General features: G+C 37.6%; 1 protein-coding gene across 50 annotated transcripts in view; it reads left to right on the top strand.

The window, feature by feature from the left end:
- LOC114796457 (titin) overlaps positions 1 to 10420 on the top strand; it is a 28915-nt gene extending 18495 nt beyond the window's left edge. For 13 of the 50 annotated variants that reach the window (XM_028990514.1, XM_028990757.1, XM_028990623.1 and 10 more), the window contains 55 exons: positions 116 to 157; positions 245 to 286; positions 466 to 507; positions 594 to 635; positions 718 to 759; positions 911 to 952; positions 1036 to 1080; positions 1163 to 1204; positions 1291 to 1332; positions 1415 to 1456; positions 1543 to 1584; positions 1667 to 1708; positions 1795 to 1836; positions 1923 to 1964; positions 2047 to 2088; positions 2171 to 2212; positions 2295 to 2336; positions 2420 to 2461; positions 2547 to 2588; positions 2675 to 2716; positions 2799 to 2840; positions 2926 to 2967; positions 3054 to 3095; positions 3178 to 3219; positions 3306 to 3347; positions 3430 to 3471; positions 3555 to 3596; positions 3682 to 3723; positions 3810 to 3851; positions 3938 to 3979; positions 4062 to 4103; positions 4190 to 4231; positions 4314 to 4355; positions 4439 to 4480; positions 4566 to 4607; positions 4680 to 4712; positions 4802 to 4852; positions 4965 to 5006; positions 5117 to 5164; positions 5337 to 5378; positions 5894 to 5941; positions 6598 to 6639; positions 6892 to 6939; positions 7024 to 7065; positions 7158 to 7205; positions 7535 to 7582; positions 7663 to 7704; positions 8329 to 8397; positions 8568 to 8612; positions 8683 to 8721; positions 8930 to 8977; positions 9070 to 9111; positions 9191 to 9250; positions 9394 to 9432; positions 9608 to 10420. In XM_028990514.1, the coding sequence (XP_028846347.1) occupies positions 116 to 157; positions 245 to 286; positions 466 to 507; positions 594 to 635; positions 718 to 759; positions 911 to 952; positions 1036 to 1080; positions 1163 to 1204; positions 1291 to 1332; positions 1415 to 1456; positions 1543 to 1584; positions 1667 to 1708; positions 1795 to 1836; positions 1923 to 1964; positions 2047 to 2088; positions 2171 to 2212; positions 2295 to 2336; positions 2420 to 2461; positions 2547 to 2588; positions 2675 to 2716; positions 2799 to 2840; positions 2926 to 2967; positions 3054 to 3095; positions 3178 to 3219; positions 3306 to 3347; positions 3430 to 3471; positions 3555 to 3596; positions 3682 to 3723; positions 3810 to 3851; positions 3938 to 3979; positions 4062 to 4103; positions 4190 to 4231; positions 4314 to 4355; positions 4439 to 4480; positions 4566 to 4607; positions 4680 to 4712; positions 4802 to 4852; positions 4965 to 5006; positions 5117 to 5164; positions 5337 to 5378; positions 5894 to 5941; positions 6598 to 6639; positions 6892 to 6939; positions 7024 to 7065; positions 7158 to 7205; positions 7535 to 7582; positions 7663 to 7704; positions 8329 to 8397; positions 8568 to 8612; positions 8683 to 8721; positions 8930 to 8977; positions 9070 to 9111; positions 9191 to 9250; positions 9394 to 9432; positions 9608 to 9693 (2435 nt within the window). In that variant the 3' untranslated portion in view covers positions 9694 to 10420. The remainder of the gene's footprint in view (positions 1 to 115; positions 158 to 244; positions 287 to 465; positions 508 to 593; positions 636 to 717; positions 760 to 910; positions 953 to 1035; positions 1081 to 1162; positions 1205 to 1290; positions 1333 to 1414; positions 1457 to 1542; positions 1585 to 1666; positions 1709 to 1794; positions 1837 to 1922; positions 1965 to 2046; positions 2089 to 2170; positions 2213 to 2294; positions 2337 to 2419; positions 2462 to 2546; positions 2589 to 2674; positions 2717 to 2798; positions 2841 to 2925; positions 2968 to 3053; positions 3096 to 3177; positions 3220 to 3305; positions 3348 to 3429; positions 3472 to 3554; positions 3597 to 3681; positions 3724 to 3809; positions 3852 to 3937; positions 3980 to 4061; positions 4104 to 4189; positions 4232 to 4313; positions 4356 to 4438; positions 4481 to 4565; positions 4608 to 4679; positions 4713 to 4801; positions 4853 to 4964; positions 5007 to 5116; positions 5165 to 5336; positions 5379 to 5893; positions 5942 to 6597; positions 6640 to 6891; positions 6940 to 7023; positions 7066 to 7157; positions 7206 to 7534; positions 7583 to 7662; positions 7705 to 8328; positions 8398 to 8567; positions 8613 to 8682; positions 8722 to 8929; positions 8978 to 9069; positions 9112 to 9190; positions 9251 to 9393; positions 9433 to 9607) is intronic. The other 37 variants (XM_028990929.1, XM_028990738.1, XM_028990554.1 and 34 more) reach the window with 36 other exon arrangements.
- Positions 10421 to 13651: the final 3231 nt, after the last annotated feature.

The raw sequence follows: 13651 nt of genomic DNA, 5'->3' as shown, positions 1-13651 counted from the left end.
CAAAGGAGGAACCCACATCTATAAAGAAATGTATTTAACATATCATGCAGAAATTTCATTTTACTGTAAGATACTTTTCAGCATTACCTACTTTCAATGCTATATCTTTCTGTAGAACCCAAGGTTAAAAAAGAGAACACCCAACCTATTAAGAAAGGTATTTCAAAAAAATTCCCAGGAAATCTGGTTATCTGGTAACACAATGTCCAGCATTACACATTGTCATTAGTATGTGTCTCTGTAGAACCCAAAATCCCAAAGGTGAAAGCCAAACCTATAATGAAAGGTATTTAGCAAGTGATTCCAAAATTATAATTATGTGTCAAAAGAACATCCAGCATTGCCCACTTTCACTACCTTATCTTTAAACCCAACCTAGATTTCTCACATGTCTTGCAAGATTTCTGATTGTCTGGCAACACAATGTCCAGCATTACACATTGTCATTACTATATCTTTCTGTAGAACCCAAGGTTCCAAAGGAAGAAATACAACTTATAAAGAAAGGTATTTCACATGTCTTGCAAGAACTTTAATTGTCTGGAAACACAATGCCCAACATTACCCAATGTCACTGCTACATCTCACTGCAGAAGCCAAGATTCCAGAGGAGGAGCCCAAACCTATAAAGAAAGGTATTTAGCATGTCATTCCAAAATTGTAATTATCTGTCTTAAGAACATCCAACATTACCCACTGTCACTACCTTTTATGTAGAACCCAAGGTTCCAAAGGAAGAAACCAAACCCATAAAAAAAGGTATTTCACATGTCTTGCAAGAACTTTGATTGTCTGGCAACACAATGTCAAGCATTATAAAGAAATGTATTTAACATATCATGCAGAAATTTCATTTTACTGTAAGACACTTTTCAGCATTACCTTCTTTCAATGCTATATCTTTCTGTAGAACCCAAGGTTAAAAAAGAGGACACCCAATCTATTACGAAAGGTATTTCACATGTCTTGCCAGAACTTTAATTGTCTGGGAACACAATGTCCAGCATTACCCAATGTCACTGCTACATCTCACAGCAGAACCCAAGATTCCAAAGGAGGAGCCCGAACCTATAAAGAAAGGTATTCAGCATGTCATTCCAAAATTGTAATTATGTGTCAAAAGAAAATTCAGCATTACACACTGTCACTACCTTTTATGTAGAACCCAAGGTTCCAAAGGAAGACACCCAACCTATAAAGAAAGGTATTTCACATGTCTTGCAAGAACTTTAATTGTCTGGCAACACAATGTCAAGCATTACCCAATGTCACTGCTACATCTCACTGCAGAACCCAAGATTCCAGTGGAGGAGCCCAAACCTATAAAGAAAGGTATTTAGCATGACATTCCAAAATTGTAATTATCTGTCAAAAGAACATCCAGCATTACCCACTATCACTACCTTTTATGTAGAACCCAAGGTTCCAAAGGAAGACACCCATCCTATAAAGAAAGGTATTTCACATGTCTTGCAAGAACTTTAATTGTCTGGCAACACAATGTCCAGCATTACCCAATGTCACTGCTACATCTTACTGCAGAACCCAAGATTCCAGTGGAGGAGCCCAAACCTATAAAGAAAGGTATTTAGCACGTCATACCAAAATTGTAATTATGTGTCAAAAGAACATCCAGCATTACACACTGTCACTACCTTTTATGTAGAACCCAAGGTTCCAAAGGAAGACACCCAACCTATAAAGAAAGGTATTTCACATGTCTTGCAAGAACTTTAATTGTCTGGCAACACAATGTCCAGCATTACCCAATGTCACTGCTACATCTTACTGCAGAACCCAAGATTCCAGTGGAGGAGCCCAAATCTATAAAGAAAGGTATTTCATATGTCTTGCAAGAACTTCAATTGTCTGGCCACACAATGTCCAGCATTACCCAATGTCACTGCTACATCTCACTACAGAACCCAAGATTCCAGTGGAGGAGCCCAAATCTATAAAGAAAGGTATTTAGCATGTCATTCCAAAATTGTAATTAACTGCCTAAAGAACATCCAGCATTACACAATGTCACTACCTTTTATGTAGAACCCAAGGTTCCAAAGGAAGAAACCAAACCCATAAAGAAAGGTATTTCACATGTCTTGCAAGAACTTTGTCTGGCAACACAATGTCAAGCATTACCCAATGTCACTGCTACATGTCACTGCAGAACCCAAGATTCCAGAGGAGGAGCCCAAATCTATAAAGAAAGGTATTTATCATGTCATTCCAAAATTGTTATTAACTGTCAAAAGAACATCCAGCATTACCCACTGTCACTACCTTTTATGTAGAACCCAAGGTTCCAAAGGAAGAAACCAAACCTATCAAGAAAGGTATTCCACATGTCTTGCAAGAACTTTGATGGTCTGGCAACACAATGTCCAGCATTACTCATTGTCAGTACATCTTTCTGTAGAACCCAAGACTCCAAAGGTGGAAGCCAAACCTATAAAGAAAGGTATTTATCATATCATGCAGACATTTCATCATCTGGCAACACGATGTCCAGCATTACCCAATGTCACTGCTACATCTCACTGCAGAACCCAAGATTCCAGAGGAGGAGCCCAAATCTATAAAGAAAGGTATTTCATATGTCTTGCAAGAACTTCAATTGTCTGGCCACACAATGTCCAGCATTACCCAATGTCACTGCTACATCTCACTACAGAACCCAAGATTCCAGTGGAGGAGCCCAAATCTATAAAGAAAGGTATTTAGCATGTCATTCCAAAATTGTAAGTAACTGTCAAAAGAACATCCGGCATTACCCACTATCACTACCTTTTATGTAGAACCCAAGGTTCCAAAGGAAGAAACCAAACCTATAAAGAAAGGTATTTATCACATCATGCAGACGTTTCATCATCTGGCAACACAATGTCCAGAATTACCCAATGTCACTGCTACATCTTACTGCAGAACCCAAGATTCCAGAGGAGGAGCCCAAACCTATAAAGAAAGGTATTTCACATGTCTTGCAAGAACTTTAATTGTCTGGCAACACAATGTCCAGCATTACCCAATGTCACTGCTACATCTCACTGCAGAACCCAAGATTCCAAAGGAGGAGCCCAAACCTATAAAGAAAGGTATTTATAATGTCATTCCAAAATTGTAATTAACTGTCAAAAGAGCATCCAGCATTACACAATGTCACTACCTTTTATGTAGAACCCAAGGTTCCAAAGGAAGACACCCAACCTATAAAGAAAGGTATTTCACATGTCTTGCAAGAACTTTAATTGTCTGGCCACACAATGTCCAGCATTACCCAATGTCACTGCTACATCTCACTGCAGAACCCAAGATTCCAGAGGAGGAGCCCAAACCTATAAAGAAAGGTATTTAGCATGTCATTCCAAAATTGTAATTAACTGTCAAAAGAACATCCGGCATTACACACTGTCGATACCTTTTATGTAGAACCCAAGGTTCCAAAGGAAGAAACCAAACCTATAAAGAAAGGTATTTCACATGTCTTGCAAGAACTTTGATGGCCTGGCAACACAATGTCCAGCATTACTCATTGTCAGTACATCTTTCTGTAGAACCCAAGACTCCAAAGGTGGAAGCCAAACCTATAAAGAAAGGTATTTATCATATCATGCAGACATTTCATCATCTGGCAACACGATGTCCAGCATTACCCAATGTCACTGCTACATCTCACTGCAGAATCCAAGATTCCAGAGGAGGAGCCCAAATCTATAAAGAAAGGTATTTCATATGTCTTGCAAGAACTTCAATTGTGTGGCCACACAATGTCCAGCATTACCCAATGTCACTGCTACATCTCACTGCAGAACCCAAGATTCCAGAGGAGGAGCCCAAATCTATAAAGAAAGGTATTTCATATGTCTTGCAAGAACTTCAATTGTCTGGCCACACAATGTCCAGCATTTCCCAATGTCACTGCTACATCTCACTACAGAACCCAAGATTCCAGAGGAGGAGTCCAAATCTATAAAGAAAGGTATTTAGCATGTCATTCCAAAATTGTAATTAACTGCCTAAAGAACATCCAGCATTACACAATGTCACTACCTTTTATGTAGAACCCAAGGTTCCAAAGGAAGACACCCAACCTATAAAGAAAGGTATTTCATATGTCTTGCAAGAACTTCAATTGTCTGGCCACACAATGTCCAGCATTACCCAATGTCACTGCTACATCTCACTGCAGAACCCAAGATTCCAAAGGAGGAGCCCAAACCTATAAAGAAAGGTATTTATAATGTCATTCCAAAATTGTAAGTAACTGTCAAAAGAACATCTGGCATTACCCACTATCACTACCTTTTATGTAGAACCCAAGGTTCCAAAGGAAGAAACCAAACCTATCAAGAAAGGTATTCCACATGTCTTGCAAGAACTTTGATGGTCTGGCAAAACAATGTCCAGCATTACTCATTGTCAGTACATCTTTCTGTAGAACCCAAGACTCCAAAGGTGGAAGCCAAACCTATAAAGAAAGGTATTTATCATATCATGCAGACATTTCATCATCTGGCAACACGATGTCCAGCATTACCCAATGTCACTGTTACATCTCACTGCAGAACCCAAGATTCCAGAGGAGGAGCCCAAATCTATAAAGAAAGGTATTTCATATGTCTTGCAAGAACTTCAATTAGTACAGCAGCACCCATTATTAGTACTACATCTTTCTGCAGAACTAGATATTCTAAAGGAGGAACCCAAGAAAGGTATTTGGCATATCATTTTGAATCCCTGGTAACAAATCCCAGCATTACCAGTTTTTTTAATAATTAAAATGGGTTTGTTATTTCAATAGCAGAGGCAGAAGTAGCAAAAGGCAAAGTCAAGTCCACTCCTGCAGTTAAAAGTATGTTTTTGAATAAAAAAGATATTACTCTTGTTAATTATCTTGTATTTTCAAATAATTTAATAGTTTTTTAAGTCATTTAAAACATTTTATGTAACATATGTTCCAATAGAGCCTGAGGTTCCTAAGGAGAAACCTGAACCAATAAAGAAAGGTATTTGCAGGTTAATCTGCATAATCTGGCAGCACAAAATCCATAATATTTTACTTTTAAAGCTTCTACGGATAAATTGAAACCGTTTTTGTGTTTGTTTTTTATTCTAGAAGCAGAAATGCCAAAAGAGAAACTCAAAGCCACTCCAACAATAAAAAGTAAGCATCTTTTTAGTGTATATAATTACTATTCACAAAAAAATCGCTGCAATTGTACAGTCCAAAGCTCATGAAAGATGCAAGTTAAAATAAATTAATATAATTATAATTTTTTATGAAAATGGATAATTATGAAGTCCTTTATAAATGTTTTCATTATATTTCCCTCTAGAAGCTGAGGTTCAAAAGGAGGAGAAGAAACTAATGAAGAAAGGTATTTGCATTTAATGCATAAATAGTAATAACCTGACAACAACAACAACGTTTTACATCATGCAGTTCAGTCTAATATTTCAATTCATATAAGCATCATGTCTACTTGTTCATTAAATTTTTAAATAATCTGTATATTATTTCCATTACTAACTGCTCAACTCTAATCGATATGCTTTTATCAGTTATTAAATCATTTTAGAGCTGTCCAAAGGAAACCAAAGGCATACCCTTTGTCCAGGTCATACAGAATCAACAGTCAATAGGCCAGCGGTGGCCTAGCGGTTAAGGTCCCGTAATCAGACGTTACGATCCCGTAATCAGACGTTTGCCAAGGTGCCACTGAACAAAGCACCGTCCCCACTCACTGCTCCCTGGGTGCCTGTCATGGCTGCCCACTGCTCACCAAGGCATAAACCATAAACTGATGGTTAAACCGTGTGCTTTGCTGTGCTGTGTATCACAATGACAATCACTTCACTTTCAATATTAACACCTTTTTCTTTCTAAATACAGAACCAGAGGTGCCTAATGAAAAAGTATTACACACCACGGCAACACAAGGTACAGTCAGTCATATTTAGGCTCAACATTCACAGAAATTATGGGGCAGTGGTGGCTAACAGGGAAGGAAGCATTTTTTTCTTTTATTTTATATGTTTTTTCCACTTTTAAGTATGTATACACCTACACATTCTCTACTCAATTTCCAACTGAACACTGCATAAGAATAAACCATAAACTGTGTTTAAATGCAAGAATATTCTGGTTTTTACTTCAATTGTTCAGCCCCTTTGGTACAAATAATTTTTCTGGCTGGCAGCACATGAGAGGGTCACACTGACATTTATTATCTGTCACACTGATGGATTGGTCTGCGTTGATGGTGTTGTGGTGAGGGATGCGTTTATAAAGAGATGACTTCTGAGAGAAACCATTTGCCACCACAAGGCTCCATGATTAAAATTTTTTGTAGTTTTATATTTTAAGAGCCGGTTTGTTTGTGTATGCAAACCACACAATACTTTTTACATACTTATTTTAAACAGAACAGAGCACGCTCTTTTGGAAAGAGAAAAATGATCTTCCTAGTCATGTGCAACACAAGTCACACTGCATTTCTGGTCTTAAAGAATTGTCTTATTATTATTATTATTAATATTATTAACTGTTTATTCCTAAATTCTTGCTGTAACACTTTCTGTATACTTTGTATATAGTAGAGCCTGTTCTAAAGGAGAAAGTCAAGCCACCAAGGAAAGGTAACTCCATTCATATTAGTGAATCAATAAAAGAATATCTTTGTAAACTCCATCATTACAGAATGGAATGCAGTGATTTTATTGGGACACTTTTTATGTTAATATGTTCTAAGCATGAAACACTTAATGGAATGTGTATATACACGCATGAATGCGGGCAAATAAAAAGATTCATTCTGTCTGTAGTCTGTTGTAAATGTATTAAATTTAATATTTTTATTCAAAATGATTCATCTATATTTCCTGACACAGATGTTGAATTGGCAAAAGCAAAAGCCAAACCGGCTCCACCATTAAAAGGTGAGCGACCCAGGTAATTCTGTTGTAAAGTATTGTTCATTTTTGCATTTCATACTTACTATTTACTTTGTCTAATTAAAATAGCAGAAGCTGGCATTCCAAAGGACAAAGCTAAACCTAAAAAAGGTATTTATTTACCAATGTATCTTAATAGTGAGTATTAGACCTTACATCAGTTTTAATTATGTATATAATCACCATAATATTTCCTGATCCAGCTGCTGAGAAGGACAAAGAAAAGCCAGAGCCCACTCCATCACCAAAGGGTGAGAAATTAAAGCCAAATGCTGCAACTCAAGGGTCAACTCTTAGCCCACTTTAATTTCCTGCAAACATACTATTTTTATATGCTTTATGTCAATATGAATAAATAAACACATGATCAATAGACGTTCCTCAACCACACCACTATTATGTTGGGTAATTATTGCATGTTTTAAGTTAAAGAGGACAAAAAAAAAAGAAAGGTATACGACCTCTTGTGACATAAAAAGCAAATGAACACATTGAACAATTCAGTAACATGATTAAATTTGGTTTGCTTGTGCACAACTGCAATTCAATAACGACTTCTTAACTTTGGTCTTTATCACAGAATTAGGTGTGAAGAAGGAAAAAGTCCCAGCTGCACCAACAGCAAAAAGTAAGGTTGTTTCTGGTGAATACATTAGGAAGGAGTACCGTATACTGTACTTATGAGATGTGTGTACATTTCTACTCTAGAGCCAGATGTTCCCAAGACTGAAGCCAAACAACCAAAGAAAGGTATTCCAACCCTTTTACTACTAAACATCAATATGATGTTCATATTAATCAATTAATCAATAAAAATGGACACTATGCATGAGTACAATCCTTACACTTGGCCAGTGTTTTCTGCTTCCAATGCACCGACTTCACAGAAAAAATGTTAATTTGCTGTCTAATAAATCCACAGCTTGTCTAATATGATCAATGAAATTAAAGTCACCTGTCACTGGTGCTAATCTTGTGGCCAATCAGTGTACAATGCTCTGATTGGCTGTGCAATAACACTGTTTATGTCATATTCTGCTGTCATGAAATTGCACATAAACCAGAAGTAGGATATAAAATATATAAAAATATTTGAGGGAAAACACCATAACCCCCCTTCTTCCACTTCCTTGTGTTGTTTTACTGTGAATTTAATAAATTCTTTAAATTTCCATTCTTTTTTTTCTAATTAACTCCTATATTAATCTAAGTTCATTCCTAAAAATGTTAATCCAGCAACCAAGGTTAAAGCAGACAGATGTTATTTTTGTATTATTTTAGGTAATCTTACATTTTATGGCATTTGGCAGAGCAACTCAGTAGTTACAGGGACAGGCACATTTGGCTATTGTGATGCTGTTTTGTTTGTTACAGCACCAGGAGCGGTTTTGAAAGAAAGACTGAAACTGACAAGAGGTAAAGCAGACATTCACCTCAAAGCAGGTAAAATAATTTCTACATCACCTCTATAAAAATCAACTGCATGGTCAACAGAGCTGACAAAGTTAACAAATATTGTCGGAAATATACAATGTACAACTTCAGTAGAGGTTGGGATGGTGCTGCATGTCTTCTTCATGATACCATTGTTATATTGTGATTTACTTCTACAGAGCTTGAAGGTCTGAAAAATCTTACAAAGCCTATTCCAAAGAAAGGTACGAGGCTGATTATTGTGTATGTAGCATTAACTGCACAACTGAACACCTCTGTTGCTTTTTTTCACAGAACACATTGTAAAGGAAAGGAAGAAGCTGGTGGAGAAAGGTACAATTTTACTACTTCAAAAATAGGATTGTATCACAGGGACTGGGGCTGTCGTTCTGTGGTGTCAAAGGTCACATCAAGGTCAAAGTGAACAGCTAGTAAAGCTACCATCTATCTTGCGTGGCTATTAGACGTACTTGTCAAATAAAATCATATTTAATAAAGAGACGAGCATGCAAACAGGTTAACAACCTTCTCTGATATACAGCAACTCCAGAGGCACCAAAAGAAGTGAAACCTGTGCCAGAGACAGAAGGTAGCCATGAATATATTTGCACGCTAATAATTAACAGAATTGACTACTGTTAGATCGTATGTAATATGTAATTGTTCTTTAAAACTTTCCAGAGCCTGAAGTTTCACAGGAGACCACTGCACCTCTGGAGAAAGGTAGGACATTTCCATGTCGTTGTCTCCTGTAGCTGAGGTGTATCACAGCGTCAAATTGAACAAATTCAATGTTTTATAGTTGTTCATATAGAATCTGTAACACCAGTGGACGTCACAGAACCAGCGCCTACAAAACCAGGTACAAATGCGCAAAAATATACATTTTTATATGCCAACCTGTCTAAACGAGCAGTGGCGCTGAACAGCACCACGCAAACATGATGAAATAGGAGCAGCCAGTATAGAGTTTCACAGTTCTATGAATGTCCGCTTCCTTTTTAGGTGAACCACCGCTGTTGGAGGAGTTTGGTGCAGAAGAAGGTGAATATTACCCAGTGTTCTACTGTACAGTGTGTTGCAATGTAGAAATAAATAGTCATAGTCACAGAAATATTTGCTCAACGTTTAATCTTCATGATCTAAACTGTTCATTCCAGCTGTAAAATGCTGCTGCCTGTGAGACCAAACGAACCGTGGTTCTTTTTTTTAAATGCAGATGACCTGCCCTACTTCCAGTGCTTCTTTGTGGATGAAGATGACACCCACTATCCTTTCTTCCCTTTCTCACCGATCCAAATGTGAGAACCCTGTCCTCCCTACCACTGACTCAAACAAACAGTGACCTCACCTGGCAGTGTGGTGCGTCAGCAAGTGTCCTGTGGCGAGGTACAAGGACTTCGAGCTCCGCAGGTGATTAATGTCATCGTCCCTGCAGGGCTTTATATAGAACACAAAAGCAGGAATTTTTTTCTGCCTATATGTGAGCAATTCTGTCTTGTGACAGTGTCCTAGATAAAAATTATTACATCAGATGGCAGCATGAGCTGCATTTCTGTTTTACTTTTAGAGTACAGAGACACCATATTAAAAACTTGAGTTTGGTGATATGTGCGTCACAAGACCCTTCACATCTGATGCGGTTCTTGTGCATTTTGGCTCTGTTTAACATCCAAGAAAACAGACGTTCTAATGACCTTACTACCAGTATGCCACGAGGCCACCAGAATGCTGGCTAGTGGCAGTACGGCAATGTTGCTGTGACAGTGGACAGTAAACAATGTCTCCTCATTTTGCTAGGATGCATTCCAATGCATTGTCTTATTTCTGAAAAATGAGGAGAATGAGAAATTTTACTTCATATCACCTGTCTGTGTGGTCTAAAGTCCACATAAGACTTAATGACCAAAATGTTATTATAAAACTATAGTAAGGAATATAATAGCAATAACAACAACAACAATAATAATAATGACAACGATATCGTATACTAACTAAAATTATTTTTAATATATTTTATATAAGAAAAATATTAAATACATAACATAATAATACATACATATAATACATAACATATAATACATTACTATTGTATTTCATACTATATATACAGTACAGGCCAAAAGTTTGGACACACCTTCTCATTCAATGTGTTTTATTTATTTTCATGACCATTTACGTTGGTAGATTCTCACTGAAGGCATCAAAACTATGAATGAACACATGTGGAGTTATGTACTTAACAAAAACTGGAGACCTGACCTCCACAGTCACCGGACCTGAACCCAATCCAGATGGTTTGGGGTGAGCTGGACCGCAGAGTGAAGGCAAAGGGGCCAACAAGTGCTAAACACCTCTGGGAACTCCTTCAAGACTGTTGGAAAAGCATTTCAGGTGACGACCTCTTGAAGCTCATTGAGAGAGCAAGAGTGTGCAAAGCAGTAATCAGAGCAAAGAAACTAGAATATAAAACATGTTTTCACTTATTTCACCTTTTACATAACTCCACATGTGTTCATTCATAGTTTTTATGCCTTTAGTGAGAATCTACCATTGTAAATGGTCATGAAAATAAAGAAAACGCATTGAATGAGAAGGTGTGTCCAAACTTTTAGCCTGTACTGTATGTATATCTGTCTTTAAAGTATGCACCTTGCACATCTAAGCAATGTGTTAGAGTACTTATTATTTTATAATACAATATGATATTTTTTTGTACAATTATCTTTCCGTGTCAAGTGTTATGAACATAAAATCACATGGCATTTACATGGATATTGATCTTCATATCTGTGTAAATATGCCATAGAACACTTGCAAAGAATGTATAGAATGGCTAAACAGTATGGAGAATTGCACATGGGTGCACGATCTAACTGTGTGTGAATTCTGTGTGGAAATGGTCCTGGTCAAAAACAGTCTCAGGCTGACAACTGATCTCCATAATGTCAAGCTTAAGGCCTGAAATTCTGATGATTGGACTTTTGAAGGACCCACAGAAACTTTGACGAGTGAAGAAAGAATGTCCACTGTTGCTTCCACCAGACATTTGTTTACAAGCCGATAATGATAAAGAGGTGGAATTGTATGTTTACGGTGCCTTAAGTAAACTTAAGTGACTTGACTGTTAAAAATGTATTACAAATCTGTTCAATGTTAGTACAGTTTGATAATTGTGTGGCTGGCCATATGGCTCATGCTGACTGTACTGTATTTCTGAGAATTAAGTTCAAGGCATATGAACTTAAAATGTTCTTTTCTGTTTTTAAATGATTTCTGACAAAACAGCACCTGTGTTTTATAGGTGTGAATTAAAAAAAAATTCTGGATCAATAAAATAAGTACACTGAAATCCTAGCTTATCTGGGCTTTATGAATTGGTGTCATCATGACAGCATGAAACGTGTTTCTGTTTCAACTTTTGACCTCAATATTGTCAACTGATTGAAAGCTGATGTGTTAAAAGATTTTCTGAATACAGCATGTGTTTAACTATTCATTAAGGTTTTTATTGTGTGCATATATGTATGAATCATATTCCCAGAGTAAATGGCACAATGCATTTCTTCGTTTTTGCCATGCCACTGTCACTGTTTGAAGTGAATGTATGGCTGAATGTGTTCAGCCAGGGTTCATTAAAACATATATTTTCTGATTGGTCACCACTGATTTTTTTTCTGTTGACATTCACTGAATTTTATTGTCATAAAGAATTTACTGCATCTTGAAAATGTTAATACAATAAACCACAAAAAAAATTAAATTATTTGTGGTCTTATTTTTTAAATTATTATTTAAATGCGGATAATTTTAGTGAGCACTTGGAAGGACAAAATGCTGTTAAATTATTACAAATTTGACCAGAAAGTGTCAGCATTGCACCTTTTCACTTGTAGATCCCAACTTGCTTCGCTTTCTTCACCTCATATCAATAATATTACAAATACATTTCAAAAGTCCACTGTTTGTTTGTGTCTCATTCACTTGTCATTCCCAACTTTCTTTTTGGACCTGGAGAGGGTTTTTGGAGCTTCTTGGCTGCATCTACCACAATAAGACCTCAGAGCCACTGGCTGCACATTAATGGGTTGTTTGCAGTCCAAAACCGTTGATGAGAGGAGCATTCACATCATCTGCCAAATTGCCACAAAACCATGAGATGGGTGGATGGAGTCAAAGTTCCATTTTACCCCAGACCCCCCCTTCATTGACCCAGTCTGTGGATACCCCGCATTCACAGCACAATGAATGCAGCACAGAAGAAAAGGACCCGCTGCATAATTAACTGGATATGGCTGTTTGCTGTTTTAACGTTTGGAGCAAAGTTGCACAGCCACTTGTAGAAATTCAAATCGACTTTATGAAGCAATGTCTTGTGCAATGACTACTGACAAAACAAAAGTGGGAGCACAGAGCAGCGCTTTTAGAGCCATTTCAGTGAATGACAAGACCTGGAAGCTCACAGGGTCAGATCTTGTCTAATGAGGATTAGTGTGCAGACTGAATGACACACATTCTGACTGAGGCGACAGCAGACAGGATGCATGCAGAACTTGAAGCAGTTCCATCGAACCGACTAAAGTGAAGTGAAGTGACTGTGAAACACTGCAGCGCAGCACACGGTGGCACATTTACATTTACGCCATTTATCAGACGAATTATCCAGAGCGACTTACAATCAGTAGTTACAGGGACAGTCTCCCTAGAGCAACTTAGGGTTAAGTGTCTTGCTCAGGGATACAATGGTAGTAAGTTGGATTTGAACCTGGGTCTCCTGGTAGGCGAGTGTGTTACCCACTAGGCTACTACCATGCCACACGGTGAAATGTGTCCTCTGCTTTTAACCATCACCCTTGGTGAGCAGTGGGCAGCCATGACAGGCGCCCGGGGAGCAGCGTGTGGGGACGGTGCTTTGCTCAGTGGCACCTCAGTGGCACCTTGGCGGCTGGGGATTCGAACCGTCAACCTCCCGATAATTCTGCCAACATGAATATAAACGCATTAATGTTAAAAATGCTGCCTATGGTAAAAGTCAGTAAGAAACAGAATGAATTGTAAAATAACAGTAATTTTTGGCAAAATGTAAATTGATAGCATAACTATAGCAAAATACTGCTGCTGGATTTGACTTAAATGCAAGAGTCCTGTCATTTTTGTGTTGTGTTCTTTTGCACAGCAGCATCTCCAATATTTTGTTTTAATGACATAATTGAACATGGGGCGTAGTGCACATGCCATGAGTGACATGTACATTCCATCAAAA

Source organism: Denticeps clupeoides, chromosome 1, assembly GCF_900700375.1.
Source record: "Denticeps clupeoides chromosome 1, fDenClu1.1, whole genome shotgun sequence".
NCBI lineage: Eukaryota > Metazoa > Chordata > Actinopteri > Clupeiformes > Denticipitidae > Denticeps > Denticeps clupeoides.
This window is presented reverse-complemented; position numbering and strand designations above follow the sequence as displayed.